The sequence below is a fragment of the Dipodomys ordii genome, unplaced genomic scaffold (genome assembly GCF_000151885.1).
Source record: "Dipodomys ordii isolate 6190 unplaced genomic scaffold, Dord_2.0 Scaffold30, whole genome shotgun sequence".
NCBI classification, from domain to species: domain Eukaryota; kingdom Metazoa; phylum Chordata; class Mammalia; order Rodentia; family Heteromyidae; genus Dipodomys; species Dipodomys ordii.
Window position 1 is genome coordinate 1876660 of NW_012267246.1, and position 19057 is coordinate 1895716.

Genomic DNA, 19057 nt, shown 5'->3' on the forward strand with positions numbered 1-19057 from the left:
GTCTTTTTTTTTTTTTGCCAGTCCTGGGGCTTGAACTCACGGCCTGGGCTCTGTCCCTGAGCTGCTTTTGCTCAAGGCTAGTACTCTACCACTTGAACCACAGCACCACTTCTGGCTTTTTCTGTGTATGTGGTACTGAGGAATTGAACCCAAGGCTTCAAGTATGCTAGGCAGGTCTCTACCACTAAATCACCTTCCCAGCCAAGTTTTTGTTTTTTTCCTTTTCTTTGCTCTTTCGGTGCTTCTCCTGGAGCTTAAACTCAGGGCCTGGGCACTGTCCCTGAGTTTGTTTGCTCAAGGCTAGCACTATACCATTTTCTGCTTTTTGGTGGATAGTTAGAACTGGATCTCAGGGACTTTCCTGGCTGGCTTCAAATTACTATCCTCAGATCTGTCTCTTGAGTACCTAGTGAGATACTCAAGGCACTGGTGAATCACCAGTGTATTTGGGTTTCTTAGTGCATTATGTTCTCAAGGATGCTTTTAAATGGAAGGAACAAATTATTTGCTATGCTGGACAACAAAATTTTTCTACAATGCAGCTTAAATTGTGTTTTCCTGCCTCTTTTAACCTAAACTCTGTTTAGATGCTTAAAATAAATGAAGGTCTCAGGCTGAACATAATTCTGAAGCAGTTTGAGTCACACAAAGTGTTTGTTTTTATAATTCTGGATTATATACAATATTCTTTTTCCCCCATGTGTTTTATGTACTAGAGACATGGCTGTATCTGTTCAAGAAGCACAGTATAAGTTTAAAAATAGTTTTGCTCTGGTTAGTACTGTGGCAGTTGGTTTTCTTGTTGGGGACACTCCCCAGGAATTCAAATTGTGATTTTGGGAACTAGAGAAAGTTAGGTCTTTATAAATTCTTCAGATCAGCCATTATAATAATGTTTTCCTACTAAATACTTAATATCTACACATTATAGTAATGTGTGGGTATTTGGTTTTGATATCATGACTATGGTTATACTGGGACTCTGGAATGTAAAAGGAAGTAAGGAAAATAATTTATAGGAATTTTGACAAGATAAAATACTTAAGTAAATAATTGTGGATTTACATAATACAGTAAATAAGTAAAACTCAAAACTATAGAAGGTGGGTTTAAATTACTTTTATACAACCCCCATCTCTCTCTCTCTCTTCTCTCTCTCTCTCTCTCTGGTGGTACTGAGTTTAAACTAAGGGCCTCAAGCTTCCTTAAATTTACTTGTTGAAGCTTATTTGAATCAAGCCATTTGAACCATACCCCCAGCTCTAATTTTTAGTGTTTTAAAAATTACTGTAGGGCTGGGAAGGTGGCTCAGTGGTAGAGCGCTTGCCTTGCATGCCTGAGGCCCTGGGTTCGATTCCTCAGCACCACATAAGCAAAAAGAAAAAAGCCGGGAGTGGCGCTGTGGCTCAAGTGGTAGAGCGTTAGCCTTGAGCTGAAGAGCTGAGGGACAGCGCCCAGGCCCAGAGTTCAGGCCCTATGACCAGACCTCCCCCCCAAAAAAAAAATTACTGTATTTTTAGCCAAGTGCTGGTGGCTCACACCTGTAATCCTAGCTACTCAGGTGGCTGAAATAGGAATGCCAGCCCGGGCAGGAAAGTTCATGAGACTCTTATTTCCAATAAAACCACCAGAAAACAGGAAGTGGCGCTGTGGCTGAAGTGGTAGAGCACTAGCCTTGAGCTGAAGAGTTGAGGGACAGTGCCCAAGTCCAGAGTTCAAGCCCCACGACGACCAAAAAAAAAATTACTGTATTTTTATTATCTTTATGTATTTGTGGAAAGCCCTTACCATTCAATGTGTTAGTTTATAAGTACAGCACATCTTGATCAGTGTCACTCCTTTCATCATTCTCCCCCGTCCCTCCCACTCTTTTCTTGTTGGGGACACTCCCCAGGAATTCAAATTGTGGTTTTGGGAACTAGATAAAGTTAGGTCTTTAAATTTTTCAGATCAGCCATTATAATAATGTGTTCCTCCCTTCAGTTTTTCTAGTTTCATAGGATATGCATTGACTATTAGTGGTTATTTTGAAGATAGGTGGATTGGCCTTAAATTGGTATCCTCTGGATGCTTAGGTAGGACTCAGGCATAGCCGCTGTGGCTTAAATCTGCTTTCTGAGTACATTTCACAAATAATTTACGTTTCCTCTCTATCTGGCTTATGATGGCCTAGGAACTTGCCCATTGAGGAGCCCATGTGGCACTTTTGGGCACCTGATAGGTAAGAGGCTGGTGGTGTCGGCAGCCTCAGATTTCTCCCTGTCCAAGTAATGTGTTAGCTGCGTTTGGCTTTCAGAACTGTGTTCACTGTGTTTGCAGTTGCGTAGGACTCCCTTTTAAAGTGTGGCGAAAGGTGGGAATACACAGTGACCCTCCAGTATGCCCAACCCAACCTGCTTTAATGCAGCTATTCTTTGTTGTTGTTGTTGTTGGTCGTGGGGCCTGAACTCTGGGCTTGGGCGCTGTCCCTCAGCTTCTAGTCCCTTCCCAGTCCCTAATGCAGCTATTCTTAACTTCTTGTTCGAAAGTGAAAAGTTTGGAGCTGAGGCTGAAGTCCAGTGGTAGAGTACTTTTCTAGCACTCTAGATTTAATTTCCCCTCCAAGGAAAAAATTCTGAGACACATGTCCTGCTGGGTGAATACCAGAAACACAGCTGTAAGTTTTCAGTCTTCGGCCCACTGGGCCTTACTGCCACTCAACTATGGAGCACATATTGGTCTAGTTTTAAGTCTGATTTTCTTCAGAATGCATATTTAAAACTTGGCTAAGTTTTAAGGTTTTTTTCTTAGTGTATGTAACTGCTGATTTATTCTAACAGTCTTGAAATTTTAATGTCATACATTTCTGAGTTGGTGTTTTTGGTTTGGGAGACTAGGATGGTGGTTCACATCTGTTATCCTAGCTACTCAGATTGAGGTTTTTTTTTTGGTCAGTTGTGAGGCCTGAATTCTGGACCTGGGCACTGTCCCTCGGCTATTTGGCTCAAGGCTAGCGCTCTACCACTTGAGCCACAGCGCCACTTCTAGCTTTTTCTGCTTATGTGGTGCTGAGAAATCGAACCCAGAGCCTCATGCATGTGAGGCAAGCACTCTACCACTGAGCCAACTTCTCAGCCCAAGATTGAAGTTTGAAGATAGACAGCTTGGGCAGGGAAATCTTCAACTCATTCCAGTTGACCCTGTTAGGAAAATGGAGGAGAATGGAAAAGGAATAGTCCGGAATTGATCATCAACAGGTGAGGACTGTTTATTGAGGAACAGCAAGAGACACAGACCTTCCCGTGGATTAGGAGGTTGTGGCGAAGAGTTGGGAGAGGAATTGGGTTTTTATAGGAGGTCGGAGCAAGGAGGCAGGGGTTAATAAAAAAGTCACTAGGTCAAGGAAGGTGGGGGCCTTTCATTTGGGCCTACAAAGGGATGTTTACAGCTGGGCTTAGGTGGATTGCCCTGCCTGTACTTCACACATGTTCACACATTCCTGGGATTTTGCGTGGCGTCTGTATAGGCCTGGGACAATAGGATGGGGGCCAATCCTTCGGACCCCCCCCAAAAAAAGCAGTTGTGATATACAACGGTTTAATAATAAAATTATGTTTAAAAAAAGCAAAAGTGGAGCTGTTGTAGCTTAAGTGTCAAGTATTTCACATACCTACTAGCCTTGAGCACAAAAGCTCAGGGACAGCACCCAGGCCCTGAGTTCAGGCCTCAGGACCAGCTTTAAAGAAAACAAAAAAGCTTGGAAAAACATCATTGTTTTGGGGTCATTGATCATAGTATACCTTTGGAGGTGTGAACAAATTAAAGACATTTTAGTCATCTATGTCTGCCACTAGATTCCACTGTTCAACATCTTTAGACGGTTTGCTCCCACCTTTAATCATTTATTGAAGATAAAATAGGTTTTTGTTTTTGTTTCTTTGAGAAAGGAACTGTCATCTGTTCCGGCTTTGTGTAGCATTCTTCCCAGCACTGGGATTAGAGGAGTCACCACACCTGGCCCCCAAAGGCAGTCTCTAGTTATTGTTTGTGAGGCACAACTCTTTTTTTTTTTTTTTTGTTCGGCCGTAGGGCTTGAACTCTGGGCCTGGGCACTGTCCCTCAGCTCTTCAGCTCAAGGCGAGCACTCTACCACTTGAGCTACAGCGCCACTTCCGGTTTTCTGGTGGTTTATTGGAGATAGGAGTCTCACGGTCTCTCCTGCCCGGGCTGGCTTTGAACCGTGATCCTCAGATCTCAGCCTCCTGAGTAGCTAGGATTACAGGTGTGAGCCACCAGCACCCGGCGAGGCACAACTTTTTAAGGAGCATAGTTATATCTTAGAGTTTTTCCTCAAATTGTGCCCCTCTTACCCTTCTTTGTTTTTACAGGTCTTGCTATGTGGTCTGGGCTGGCCTCAAACTTGTGATCCTTTTGCTTCAGCATTCTGAGTGCTGGGTTACATGTGTGACACTCTTGAACAAGGTTTAATTGAGTGCTATATTACAGCAGTAGGCATGACAGTCTTTAGGTGAACAGTTGAAGGGCAAATCACTTAGTTTATTGCGTAGTTTTTATCCTATGCTTCTTTCTACGTACTGTAACATCTTTTTTTTTTTTGGTTGATCATGGGGCTTGAACTCTGGGCCTGGGTGCTGTCGTTTAGCTCTTCAGGCCAAGGCCAGCGCTCTACCACTTGAGCCACAGCGCCATTTCCGGTTTTCTAGTGGTTTATTGGAGATAAGAGTCTCACAGACTTTTCTGCCTGGGCTGGCTTTGGACTATGGTCCTCAGTTCTCTAAGCCTCCTGAGTAGCTAGTATTATAGGCGTGAGCCACCCGTGCCTGGCTTTTTTTTTTTTTTCTTTTTTCTTTTTTTGGTCAGTCATGGGGCGTGAACTCTGGGTCTGGCTGCTGTCCCTTAGCTCTTCAGTCAAGACAAGCTTTCTATTCTACCACTTAAAGCCACAGTGCCACTTTGGTTTTTTGGTGGTTTATTGGAGATAAGAATCTCAGGGACTTTCCTGCCTAGGCTGGCTTTAAACTGTCATCCTTAGATCTCAGCCTCCTGAGTAGCTAGGATTATAGGCGTGAGCCACTGGTGCCTGGCTATAACATTGTCTTTTAAAGTTTATGTTTAAACTAATACAGCATAGTACATAAAAGCAAAAGAATGTACATTTGTATTGTGTATATGGTACCCGTGATATCTCACTACTTGAGTATGTTGTATAATATTTAATCAGTTTAAACATATCCCTTCAAACATCATTTATAATAAAATCATCCAAAATCTTTTCTTGAAATATACAAAGCATTAATCTATCTACAGTTACCTTATGGTGCGGTGGCATGCTGTTATTATTTCAACATGGGAGGGCAAATTCTCTTCATAATACTTTGCATTCCTTTGGCTCTGTGCTCAGCAGTGAGATTGTGGAAAGTCCACTTTTCCATAATGGCTGTATCAGTTTATCTTCCCACCTATGTACAGTAGTTTCCTTTTCTTCAAATGCCTCCCAGTGCTTGTTTGTACTCTTTTTGGTAATAACCATTCTTACTGGAGTGAGATGATGGCTTTTTTGCTTTATTTTCTTTCTTGATGATTAGTGATGTTGAACATGTTTTCTTTTTGGCTTCTAGTATGTATTATTTTTAGAAATATCTATTTGGAAATATCTATATATTGTAAATGGTAGTTTTGGATTTCTGTTTCAGATAATGTACCATTAACATTTAGTATTAATTCTTATTTTGTTTTTGTTTTTACCAGTCCCGAAGCTTGAACTCAGGTCCTGTGCACTGTCCCTGAGCTCTTTTGCTCAAGGCTAGCACTGTACCACTTGAGCCACAGCACCATTTCTGACTTTTTTTCTGTTTATTTGGTACTGAGAACTTGAACCCAGGGCTTCATGCCAGGCAAGCACTCTACCACTAAGCCACATCCCTAGCCCCACTGCTCCTGATTTTGGTTCCCATACCTATTATGAGTCTGTAACAAGCCACTCAGCACATGTTTAATAAATGTTTTGTTCTGTCCTGTATTTTCTTTTCCTTTTCTATTTGGTACCTGACATCTTTGCTTGTGCTAGTGCTCTACAGCTGAACTGTGCCTCCAACCACTGTTCTGTATTATCTACCTATAAATTTTTTTTTTTTTTTGTCAGTCGTGGGGCTTGAACTCTGGGCCTGGGCGCTGTCCCTCAGCTCTTCAGATCAAGGTGAGCGCTCTACCACTTGAGCTACAGCGCCACTTCCGGTTTTCTGGTGGTTTATTGGAGATAGGAGTCTCATGGTCTCTCCTGCCCGGGCTGGCTTTGAACCTTGATCCTCAGATCTCAGCCTCCTGAGTAGCTAGGATTACAGGCGTGAGCCACCAGCACCGGCTGGAGTTTCTTATTATGTTCTGGATCTGAACTCTGTCAGATGGTCTGTCTCCTATGCTGTAGGTTGTTTGTTCACTCAGATTGTCTTTTTTTTTCTTTTGCTATGCAGAACATTTTAGTTTGATGAAATCTCATTTGTTTGTTTTGCTTTTGATTCCAGTGCTTTGAGTTCTTGTCCTAGAATATCCTTGTTATCATGCCAGTGCTCTGAAGCTTTCTCCTTTCTTTGTGTTTTTACAGTAGCTTCACAGTTTCTGGTCTAACCCATTTTGAGTTGATTGCTTTAACTGGTAAGAGATGGTGTCCAGTTTCATTCAGGTGTGGATATCTAGTTTCCCCAGTACCAATTACTGAATGGCTTTTATCCCCAGTGAGTCTTCTCAAAAAATTAGTTGGCTCTAGGTACATGAATGTACTTGTAGGCTTTTATTCTGTTCTTGTAGTCTGTATGTCTGTTTTTGTCCCCTGCACCCTGTTTCAAGTCTGATAGCTTTGTAGTATAGACGTCGAAGGTACTGTTCCATTAAAAAAATTTTTTTGTTGGTTCCATATGGATTTTAGGACCTTTTGCCCCCTAGTATTTTGAAGAATGTCATTGATATTTAGTCTGTTAGTGCTTTGTGTACCATATGACACTTTTTATTGATTTTTTTCTCATCTGTGACATGGGATTCCCCCCCCAACCATATTTGTTATTGAACTAGTGTCTTTGTACATGTTAATTTTAAAAAAAAATTCCTTGAATCTGCATCAACTTCTTAGTGTTCTGTAATTTTTGCTGTAGAGATTCTTCACTTGGATTAAATTTATTCCCAAATAGAAGTTTGTGTGTGTGTGTGTGTATGGGGGGATTCTTACAAAATTGCTATATAATTATATAATTGCTTTTTGGACATTGAACTAAAGAAAGTAAGGTAAAACTTGGGTGTTAAGTTTTTTTTTTTGTCGGTCCTGGGGCTTGAACTCTGGGCTTGGGTGTTGTCCCTACTCTCTTCAACTCAAGGCGAGTGCTCTACCACTTGAACCACAGCCTCACTTCCGGTTTTCTAGTGGTTTATTGGAGATAAGAGTCTCATGAACTTTCCTGCCCGGACAGGCTTTGAACTGTGATCCTCAGATCTCAGCCTCTTGAGTAGCTAGGATTATAGGTGTGAGCCACTGGCACCCGGTTCATCTCTTTGCATTTTTACAAAGAACTTTTGATCCTTGTTCATGATAACAGGTTAGACTCGTGTGCATGCTTGCATTCACCTTCAGAAGACACATTTCTGGTTCAAAGAATAAATTTTGGTTGGTGAGGGAGCAAGGTCAGTGTGAAAAGCCTGTGTAGAAACTGTTGGACTGCATGCAGTTCAGAGCCTTGCCTTCCTGTAGTAGTGTTGTGACACAAATTATAACTAAATGTTCTGCCAACTTGTAGAAGTATGCACATTAGCACTGGCTTTACACTTACTTGCTCATGGATAACCATCCCCCAGTTGGATAGTGTTCATTACTGGATAGGAGAAACTGGTTATGATAAAGCACTTATTTAGGGACTTTACAATCTGTGTATGGTGGTACATGTCTACACTTCCCATATTCTGAAACAGGAGGACTTCAACCTCCAGGCTGGCCTTGGGCTACATCATGGGAGGCAAATAGTGTCTCTTGACTTTAGCTAACATTGTCAGAGTTTCTTAGGTCATTTAATTTTTTTTTTTTTTTGTCAGTTGTGAGGCTTGAACTCAGGGCCTGGGTGCTGTCCCTGAGCCTCTTTGTGCTCAAGGCTGGTACTCTACCACTTGAGCCACAGTGCCACTTCCAGTTTTCGAGTGGTTAATTGGAGATGAGTCTCATGGGGACTTTTCTTCCAGGCTGGCTTCCAACTGTGATCCTCAGATCTCAGCCTCCTGAGTAGCTAGGATTACAGGCGTGAGCCTCCAGTTTAGTCATTTAACTTAGAAGTGGTTACATTACTAGTATTTATTGTGTCCTCAAAGTAACATTGTGCCCATATACCCTGTTTTTAGTCTTATAACATGGGTTTAAAACTGGATCAGAAATTGTGACACAACCTGGAAGAGAAACATGATAGATACGGTTTTCTTTTTTTTTTTTTTCTTTTGGTCATGGGACTTAAATTCCACCTGGGTGATGTCCCTAAGCTTTTTCACTCAAGGCTAGCACTCTACCACTTTGAGCCACATCACTACTTTGAGGTTTTTGGGGGGTAAATTGGAGATTAGAGTCTCCCAGACTTTTTTGCCCAGACTGGCTTGAACCACAATCCTTAGATCTTAGCCTCCTAGGATTACAGGCATGAGCCACTGGCATCAGGCATGGTTTTATTTTCTAACCATGTTTTTATAATGTATAGATTGCAGTAACTAGAACTGTGTTTAGTTTCTCTGAGAAGGCAGATATCTGCAGCTGATTCCATGGCTAGTATTTGTAAATATAAACATGTTCTGGGGTGAGGGTATAGAACTATCTAACTTATCTGAGTTAGAGCCAAACTGCTTCCTGTTCACTGATTGAGATCATACCCTCGCATTGTTCTTCACCCATAGGACTTGAGCCCATGTGAACATGGAGAAGATGATCTGGGTGGCTGAAAACCCAGGAGAAATGTCTGCTTAGTCAAAAGATGAAAACATTCTAATCAGAAGTAGAAGACACCTGCTGTGAAGTATCATTAGGATCAATTGTTTTCTCTTCTAGCACAGTTGTTAACCAGAGCAATGACAGTGGCTAGCTAGTACTCTATGTCAATAGATCTATGTTTCCTAAACTTGTTGAAGAAAACTCGTAACAGCAGTTAATTGAAGCAATTCCAGTAAATATGTATGCATTCCATAGTCAGATTAGAGGATGAGATGAAATCAAATGAATTAAGTAATTAGAGCTTTTGTTTGTGTTCTTTTATGGACTTTTGATTGGGATATGATTATTTGAATTGAAATGTAGCCCAGGCTGACCTTGAACTTGTCACCTTTTGTCTTAGCTTCATGAGTATGTGATGTGTAACATCTCAACACGTGTATTGAAATAAGACCAGCACATAAAAGTCAATGATGATAATTCAGGCACCATGGAACAGTTGCCTAGTAATAATGACAAAGTAGAGATCCAGTGTTATGTGTTATTGTATCACAGGGAGGCCCATGGCTTCTGGAGTTTTCTTGGGTATAAATGCCATTTCCTTCTGGGCACCTGTGGCTCATGCCTGTAATCCTAGCTACACAAAAGGCTGAGATCTGAGGATCGTGGTTTAAAGCCAGTCCAGGGAGGAAAGTCCCTGACACTGTTATCTCCAATTAACCACCAGAAAACCGGAAGTGGTGCAGTTGCTCAGCTGGTAGACTGCTTGCCTTGAGGTGAAGAGCTGAGGAACAGCGCACAGGCTCAGAATTGTGAAGAGCTGAGGAACAGCACAGGCTCAGAATTCAAGCCCCATGACTGATTTTAAAAAAAAAACTAAAAACATTTCCTAAAGGCATTTCACACATTTACTACACGAAGCAAACAACTATGACGGTCAACTACATTTAAAGTTTTATTTATGTAAAAAGACTATTGAGTCATTCTATTTTGCTGGTTAGTTGGAGGTAAGAATCTCAGCTGAGTTTTCCTGCCTAGCCTGGCCTTGGTCTGAGCCTCTTTAGTAGGTTTGATTATAGACCTCCCCAATACCCTTTTTTTAAAAAAAAATTCAGATTTTTATGAGTGATGCCTCTAAAAATAGTTCTACTATAAAGTTTAGAATACTTTGAATACTACAAAGAAAGAAAAATTTAGCCTGTATTTTGGTGTATGTTATCCTGCACACATGTACTCTTGAATTCCTACACAAGTGGGCTAAAATGAATAGTATTTGGTTGTATATTCTCTTAAGAGGATTTCAGAAGTACACACACATTTTAATGCTTTTCCTTATGTAAAATTTGAAATGCATACACACATGAAAGGAAAGGAAGTGTGGAAGGAATGAAGAGAGAAATGGAGCCAGGGTAGAGACAACTGAGTTCCTTCACCTTGCTGCACTTAGTGCCCCACCACACTCCATATGCATGGTGGTTAAGGGATGCTTGGTTCCACTTATGTCCATGTCTACGTGCTTACAGTCTTCCCTATATAAGACACATGTTATAAACTGGTGACAAACTTCCTAGTTGGCTGTGTGTTTCTGGAGCTGGCCGTGGTTCCATTCTGTATGTAGCTGTTTTGTGATTTGTGCTATATTAACACTTGCATGATCATTTGTGTTGTATTAACAACTTGCAGCTGGAGAGTGCTGGAGGAGACCTTAAGGATGGTTGTCACCACTATGAGGGAGCTGTTGTCATTCTGGATGCTGGTGCTCAGTATGGAAAAGTCATAGACCGAAGAGTGAGAGAACTGTTTGTGCAGTCTGAGATCTTTCCTTTGGAAACACCCGCATTTGCCATCAAAGAACAAGGATTCCGGTATGCTTTTGTATGAGAAGATTAAGTTTAGATTGTGGGATATCTGACTTACTATTAATATACTTGACGACTGAATTTTCTATGAAATTTATGCAGTCATGTTTACAAGAAATACAAAGTTTTCAGTAAAAGTTACCATAATTTTATTTTCAGTCCTAGGACTTGAATTCCGGGCTTAGGCACTGTACTTGAGCTATTTTGCTCAAGGCTAACGTTATCCCACTTGAGCTACTTCTGGCTCTACTTCTGGCTTTTTGAGTAGTTAATTGGAGATAAGAATCTCATGGACTTTCCTTCTTAGGCTGGCTTTGAACTGCAGTCCTAAGATCTCAGCTTCCTGAGTAGCTAGGATTATAGGCATGAACTCCAGTGCCTAGATATTACCATGATTTTTGTTGTTGTTGTTGTACAACTTACTTGCTATTTTATGTTATATAGAGTTTGTGGGTCAGAGTTAGATATAGTTAATGAGGTCATTTATTGACAATAAAGCATTAAATTGAAGGAAAATGTACAGATAGTTGGCTAGGACACCTCAGAGAAGAAATCTGGTCTATAATAGTCTCTTTTACTTCTTGTCCCAAGAGACTTGTCTCTAAAGTGTTGTATTTCTCAACTCTCTTATTGATTGTGATGGTACATACCTGTAGTCTTAACACTCCAAAGACTGAGGCATGTAGAATTCCAGGCCAGGGTAGGCCTTTCATACACTGACTCAAAGATAAAACAAAAGCAACAGAAGTATCTGGGAAAACCTAGTATGTTGTCAGATTTTTATCTATAGAAAATCCAGAAATACACATTTTCTATTCCTATTTTAAACACACTGTTCCTATTATTAAACTGTTTTAAACTTGAGTGTAATTTTTGAGAACCAAGTAAGAATGTCAGGAGGCAGGTGAGGAAGATAGACCTGAGTTTGCACCTAAGCCAAAGACAGTTTTTTAGTTTCTAAATCAGCTAACTTACAATACTGCCTGACCGATGAGAGTAGGGTGTAGGGGCTCAATGGGAGGCTTATTTAGGGTATTAAGAGGTTCAAGAATAAAATTGTTAGTAAAGTTGTTAGCTGGGCACCTGTAATACTAGCTATGCAGGAGGCTGAGATCTGAGGAACTCAATTCAAAGTCAACATGGGTATGAAAGTCCATGAGACTCTTATTTCCAATTAACCACCAGAAAACTGGAAGTGGTGCTTGGCTCAAGTGGTAAGCGCTCGCCTTGAGCTCAGGGACAGCATCCAGACCTAGAGTTCAAGCCCTAAAACTGACAGACACACAGACACACACACACACACACAGAGAATAAAGTTGTTTAAGAGGAACAGTTAGAATTCCTTTCTGATTCTCCTTTTCATGCACAGTGCTGTTATCATCTCTGGAGGACCCAATTCTGTGTATGCTGAAGATGCCCCCTGGTTTGATCCAGCAATATTCACGATTGGCAAGCCTGTTCTTGGAATCTGCTATGGCATGCAGGTACACTGAACGAAGATGTGCTCTGATGACTTACATTGATGATTTTTGAAACTCATGCTGCATTGTAGTCTCTCTTTAGTCTATTTAGATATTTAGTGAGATGTTTGTACATAACTGTGAATTGCTGTACTCGTAGGACAGAACAGATCTGTTATAGGAAATCCATGGTAAGGAGTAACTGGGTATTTCCTGTAACAAAACATTGTCCAGGGCTTAAGAATTGATGTTGCACATCCTCAGTAGCATTTTGTGTTGTACTCTAGCTTTTGGCTTTCTAGCTTACTTTAATGTTGAATATTCAAGATCTGTCAGACAAGTAGAATGTCATTATTAATATCTCCCTCCCTATTCCTTTGATAGTATAGAGGTTAATCTCAAGGTGTTTGCTTGCTAGGCAAGCACACTGTACCACTTGAGCTATATCCTTACCTCTTTTTATTTATCTTTCAGGTAGGGTTGTTAGCTTTTGCTTTTGCTCATACTAATGTCTTCCTACCTCTGCCTCACACATAGATATTAGTGATGTGTAGCACTGCCTTGTTGTTTGAGATAGGGTTTCACTGGCCTCAGACTTCAGTCCTCCTATCTTTTACAGGCATGAGTCACTGTGTTGAGGACATATTTGCCTTTCAAAGCCATTGGCTTTGTAGAAAGAAGGTAGACTATGTAGACTCTTAAATTATGTTTAGAGTTAAAACAGTTTAGGTTATCTAATTGTGAACTACAAATTTATTGGGACAGAAGTGCAGTAGGTTCATTGAGGATGAAAAAAGCATCCAGTGTTCATTCAGTGCATGTGAATGACTGTCCTGCCTGAGGCTGAGACAGAAATTTGGGAGAGAATATGTGTTTCTAGAATACTACTGTGAATGTTTTAAAGAGAGAATGAAGGGAAAGATGAGAATCGAAATGGAAATTGGATGAAGTTTGTAGTGACAAGTCTTGTGTTTGATAATGTGAAGGATTTGGACTTTATCCTGTAGACTAGGGATCTGCATGCCAGGTCTGGCCTACTATGCATTTTCCATGAACTGCAAACAAAAATTTTTGTGGCATGTGATGACATTCAAATTTTATTGTCTATAAATATTTTAGTATAATATAAATATCAACAAATTGATTCCTTTCAGTATTGTCTGTGGATGCTTTTGAGCTATAATTGGAAGTAGTATGTTGCCACAGACCCAGTTAGAGTGTTATGAGGTGAAATATTTATTCACTCTTTTCTATCACAGAAAAACTTAAAAATCCCTGCTGTAGATACTGAAGAGCCTGTGAAGAATATATTCATAGGCTAACACAATTATTCTCGCATTTTAGTAGATCACATTGGAGAATTTCTAGAATGTGGACTAGAAAATGGACGAGACTGGAGGCAAAGGAACTACTTAGACTCTAGCATTGTTCCTAAGTTGCTGCAGAAAAAGTTTTATGTCTGAAGTCTTGCATTTGGGAAATACTTAGCAGGTTTCTTTATGGCTAGACATAACTCAGACCTTCATTGTGCCTAAGTAGAGCCTAGAAGGAGTTTTGAATAACTTCCTACTATGAATTACAACCCTGAACATTTACTAAGCCCCAGAGCTGCCTCTGCTGGGCACTGAGCCTGCGTCCTGTGCTTTGACCTCATATATGTTAATGACATAGATTAATGATGCCTATTGTGGAACACAGTTGTTCCAATCTAAGTTGGGAGTGACTACATGAATCCATGTTTAACATTTGCAGAGATCTTACATGTAGCTATCTGATGTGGGAACGTTGGGCATATGTAAATAAATAAGATGGACTAAGGAGGGCAGGAAAGAAAAGCTGTTTGTATAAGGGGACAGGGGTGGGGGATTTGGACAGATGTGTTTCCTTGGAAGGCAGATTCCCTGCCTCACCTCTCTGAGACTTAAGCACAGACTTTCACATTGTTTTCATAGAATTTGTTCTTGTCTGAATTAGGTTTTTCATTCTATAGTCTTTGTCTGCTCTGACATTTTCCTAAACTTTAATATGCTTTTAATTAAACTCTAACTTAAGAAGAAAGTTCTGTTCTTAACAAATAAATATGCTCAAGGCTAGCACTGTACCACTTGACCCACAGGACCACTTCTGGCCTTTTTTGAGTAATTTATTGGAGATAAGAGTCTCATGGACTTTTCTGTCTGAGCTGGTTCTTTGAACCATGATCCTCAGATCTCAGCCTCCGGAGTAGCTAGGATTATAGGTGTGAGCCACCAGTATCCGGCTTGTATACCACTAAGCCATATTCCCAGTCCTTATAAACATATCTTAATAATTACAATATTACTGAGTTACCTATGTTTATCAGACTGTGTCTTTTGGGGAAAACATACTGGGTATTTGGAAAGTGAGGAATATGAGTAAGTCAGCATAACAAAATGACTTGAGTTTTTATTTTGATTCTCATTTACCTCAATGGATTTTCTCTTTGAGCAGATGATGAATAAAGTTTTTGGCGGTACTGTACACAAAAAAAATGTTAGAGAAGATGGAGTCTTCAGCATTAGCGTGGATAATACATGCTCATTATTCAGGTATTTTATCTTCAAATGAAGAGGGATGGTAGGAGGTTTAAGTAGAGGTGATGCTATTTTCAAAGTTGGCAGTTCTTTAATTCACAAAATTAAAGGCACACTTGTAGCCACACAGGTGTACTTGTCTTACTTGGTTTTGACCTTAAGTGCCCAGAAAGCAAAACAGAATGGTGTGAAGCTAACTAGGAGTAGAAAGACTCATGTGAATCAGCCTGGAAGACAGTTGTCTCGGAAGCCTGTCTTATGCTGCCAACATTAAGTTTCTGCTTTTGACTGTTTGGTGAAGAATGATTTTTATATATTATTCTACTGATTTTTATATATTATTCTACTAGGTACAGGTGAGTGGAAAGATCATAGAATTTTTATTCTGACTTCTCTGGTTTTTGTGCCTTCTTACTCTTAGCCAAATCTTGGTTGCTAATTACAGTAATAATTTTTATTTTCTTTTTCTTTTTTTAAATAATTTTTATTTTAACCTACAATTTATATCTGTACTTTACATACGTAGCTAGAATAATATCAATATTAAAAGACTTAGATGGAATGTTGTAGTGTAGATAGCTCTTAAATTTTGTTAGAAATGTAATGTTGGTATTTATTGTTTTGGGAATTTTTCTTTGTGTGGTGGAGCTGCAAACATTTGTTTCAGTTTGTATGGATTTCTTTCTCTGAGATTCAGTTTTCTTTATTGGTCCTATGTAGAATAAATATTTAGGATGGCAGGACTTTTTTCTCTTGATCTACATATAAGATATTTGTGAAGCAAAATAACCTATCCTTCATATGTTCCATTAGGATTTGTTTGTGACATTGCACTTTCATTTGCTTAGGGGCCTTCAGAAGGAAGAGATTGTTTTGCTCACACATGGAGACAGTGTGGACAAAGTGGCTGATGGGTTCAAGGTGGTGGCACGTTCTGGAAACATTGTAGCAGGTAAAACAATTCTGCAGATTTGATGTAAAGATTTGTCAGAGTAATCATATGAGTCTGTATTAGTTACCTTTTGATTTCTCTGTTTTTAAAAAAGACAATAATTGAGAGAATTTAATATTAAAAGTAATATCAGAAGTTAGTGGTTTGGCTTAAAATTGGTTTTAAAATGTTTATCATATTATAAACTTGCCAAACGTAAGTTTGAAAACTGTTCATCTTCCTACAGTATTATGCTTTTAGTGGTCTGGGTTTTTCTAAGCATCCAGCACATTTTGTGAACCAGGGTTAGCAAACCATGATCTACTTATTGTCCTGTAGCCCAATTGTGAATTTCCAGGAACTAAGAATGGTTTTTATATTATTAAAGTGTAAAAGCACAACCACCTAAGTCCCACAAGGACATAGAACATTTACTGTCTGCCTCTTTGTTTTTTTGTTGGTTGTGGGGCTTGAACTCAGGGCCTAGGTACTGTCCTGAGCACTTTTGCTCAAGGCTAGCACTCTACCACTTGAGCCACAGCACCACTTCGGGTTTTTGGGTTGTTAATTGGAAATGAGTCTCATGAGGACTTGTATGCCTGGGCAGGCTTTGAATGGTGATCCTCTGGTCTCAGCCTCCTGATTACAGACATGAGCCACCTGTGCCCAGCAGTGTCTGCCTCTTTGTAATAACTATTTTATCTTCTGCTTTTTTGAGAAATAAACATTGGTTTTAGTTTGAGTTCTAGACTTGTTTACATGAATAATGAGTCACAAAAGCTATTGGAAATGTATAAAGGAAAGGCTTTTTTAAAAATATTGGTTGGGGAGGGAAGGGATAGTAGGGGAAAAACAAAGGAGGAAGTAACAATGCTCAATAGGAAATGTACATTACCTTACTCATATAAAATATTTATTTATTTATTTATTTTTGTATGCTAGGCAAGCACTCTACCAGTAAGCCATATTCCTAGCCAATAAAACTCTTATTTGTATTTAGGCTGGTTCTAAGGCTTGAACTCAGGGCCTGGGTGCTGACTCTGTGCTTTTTTTTGATCAAAGCTGAGGCTCTTCCACTGGAGCCACAGCACCACTTCTTTTTGGTGGTTAATTGGAGATAAGAGTCTCATGCACTTTCCTGCTTTGAAACTGTCTTTGAACTGTGATCCTTTTATCTCAGCCTCCTGAATAGCTGAGATTGTGGGTGTGAACCACTGGGGTATAGCAGTAAAGCTCTTTGATTAAATGTCAAACGAAAATACTGTAATAGGTGGTTATTTTCTCTATAAAGGTATAGCAAATGAATCTAAAAAATTATATGGCGCGCAGTTCCACCCTGAAGTTGGCCTTACAGAAAATGGTAAGGTGATACTGAAGAATTTCCTTTATGATATCGCTGGGTGCAGTGGGACCTTCACTGTGCAGAACAGAGAACTTCAGTGCATTCGAGAGATCAAAGAGCAAGTAGGCACGTCAAAAGTTTTGGTAAGTTCTTTGTCATCTGTTGGTGTTAAACTTAGGGCAGTAAGGTTGGAACCCAGGGCTGAATTCCTGAAGATGGCTGTTAAGTGTTGTCTGCATGGACTTAAGAACATGCTGTGATGCTTCTGGCTTTTTAGTTTTATACACACCTTTGGTTCTGCCAGTACTTGTAGGTGGTGATACAGGTGATGGTGCTTTCCTTTGTTTTCTTTGATATTTTTTTTCCCTTTTCTTTTACCTTGTAGGTTTTGCTCAGTGGTGGTGTAGATTCAACTGTTTGTACAGCTTTGCTAAATCGTGCTTTGAACCAAGATCAGGTCATTGCTGTGCACATTGATAATGGCTTTATGAGAAAACGGGAAAGCCAGTCTGTCGAAGAGGCCCTCAAAAAGCTTGGGATTCAAGTCAAAGGTATTTATTAGTGAACTACTGAAAACTTAATGTACATATGGGGTTTGCTTTAATCACATCAAGCCTTGTTACTTAAGTGATGTTATAAATATACTGTCCAATAACTACTGGAGTCAGAGGTATAGAAACAAAAAAGAATTGTCTCAGTAAGGCAACATGTACTTCTGCCCGGAAGGGGGCGCCATTAGCCAAAAATCTGGCAAGCAAGCACACAGCAGGCAGTCTGTCAGCAGTACCTGCCCCTCTGCTCATACTGATTGAGCTTAGGTTCACAATCTGCTTGTGATTGGCTAAATAGGGTAAAAATGTATTTACACTAGGTGATAAATTAAGATTAACATTTCACAAGTAATCTCAAAACATACCTACATCTTCTACTATTTCTCAAACAGTCTGGGGCAGGTCGTAATTCCATCTTGAAAAGAAACTAGTTTAAGACAAAACTTTAATTTTTAAAAGTGCTTTCTTGTCCTGAAGCAGTTCCTCTTTTCCTTAACAAGAGCCACCAGACTACAGCAGGAATTTTTTTGTTTTTTATTGTGAAAATACTGTACAGAGGGGTTACAGTTACATGAGCAAGGTAATGAGTACATTTCTTATTAAGCATTGTTGCCTCCTCCTTTGTTTTTCCCCTATCATCCCTTCCCTCCCACTTGTTTAACTACACTCTCCACACACCCCCTACCCTCTACCCCAATTGTAAAGTTCATTTTTCGACAGTGTCTTGTACATCTCATTGTTGCAGTGGGTCAACCTATATCCCTATTTAAACAATTTGTTTTTTCACTTCCCTTCCCCTCCCTAAATTATACCAATATTAAATACAGTGAAAACAGGGGTTATACCGTGGGGGAGGGACATAGAAAGCAACAAAAAAAAAATCACACAGTACCTTATAAATTCATTAGAAACAATAGCAAGAAAAAAAAAAAACACTTGTGTCCCTATCTTGGGTTCATTTCCCTTAACATCATCTTATCATTTGGAAAGCAGTATGGAGGTTCCTCAAAAGACTCCACATAGAGCTCCCCACTATGACCCAGCAATCCCACTTTTGGGCATTTACTCGAATGATCACAAGACCATACTAAAGCTACCAGCACAACTATGTTTATTGCAGCATTATTGACCATAGCTAAGATATGGAACCAACCCAGATGCCCCTCAGTAGATGAATGGATCAAGAAAATGTAGTATATATACACAATGGAATTCTATGCCTCCATCAGAAAGAATGACATTGCCCCATTTGTTAGGAAATGGAAAGACTTGGAAAAAATTATATTAAGTGAAGTAAGCCAAGCCCAAAGAAATAAAGGTCGCATGGTTTCCCTTATTTTGCAAAGCAGGCATTTTTAAGCCAATACAATGTGATAGAAAAGAGTTTTCATAGTGGTGGTAGGGGGCAGTGTAGT

At 39.8% G+C, this 19057-nt stretch overlaps 1 protein-coding gene across 1 annotated transcript in view; it reads left to right on the forward strand.

The window, feature by feature from the left end:
* Positions 1 to 19057, forward strand: part of Gmps (guanine monphosphate synthase) — a 37421-nt gene that overhangs the window by 3305 nt on the left and 15059 nt on the right. The window contains exons 2-7 of the mRNA XM_013016250.1: positions 10628 to 10809; positions 12173 to 12287; positions 14736 to 14833; positions 15667 to 15770; positions 17041 to 17234; positions 17477 to 17642. Coding sequence (XP_012871704.1) covers positions 10628 to 10809; positions 12173 to 12287; positions 14736 to 14833; positions 15667 to 15770; positions 17041 to 17234; positions 17477 to 17642 — 859 coding nt within the window. The remainder of the gene's footprint in view (positions 1 to 10627; positions 10810 to 12172; positions 12288 to 14735; positions 14834 to 15666; positions 15771 to 17040; positions 17235 to 17476; positions 17643 to 19057) is intronic.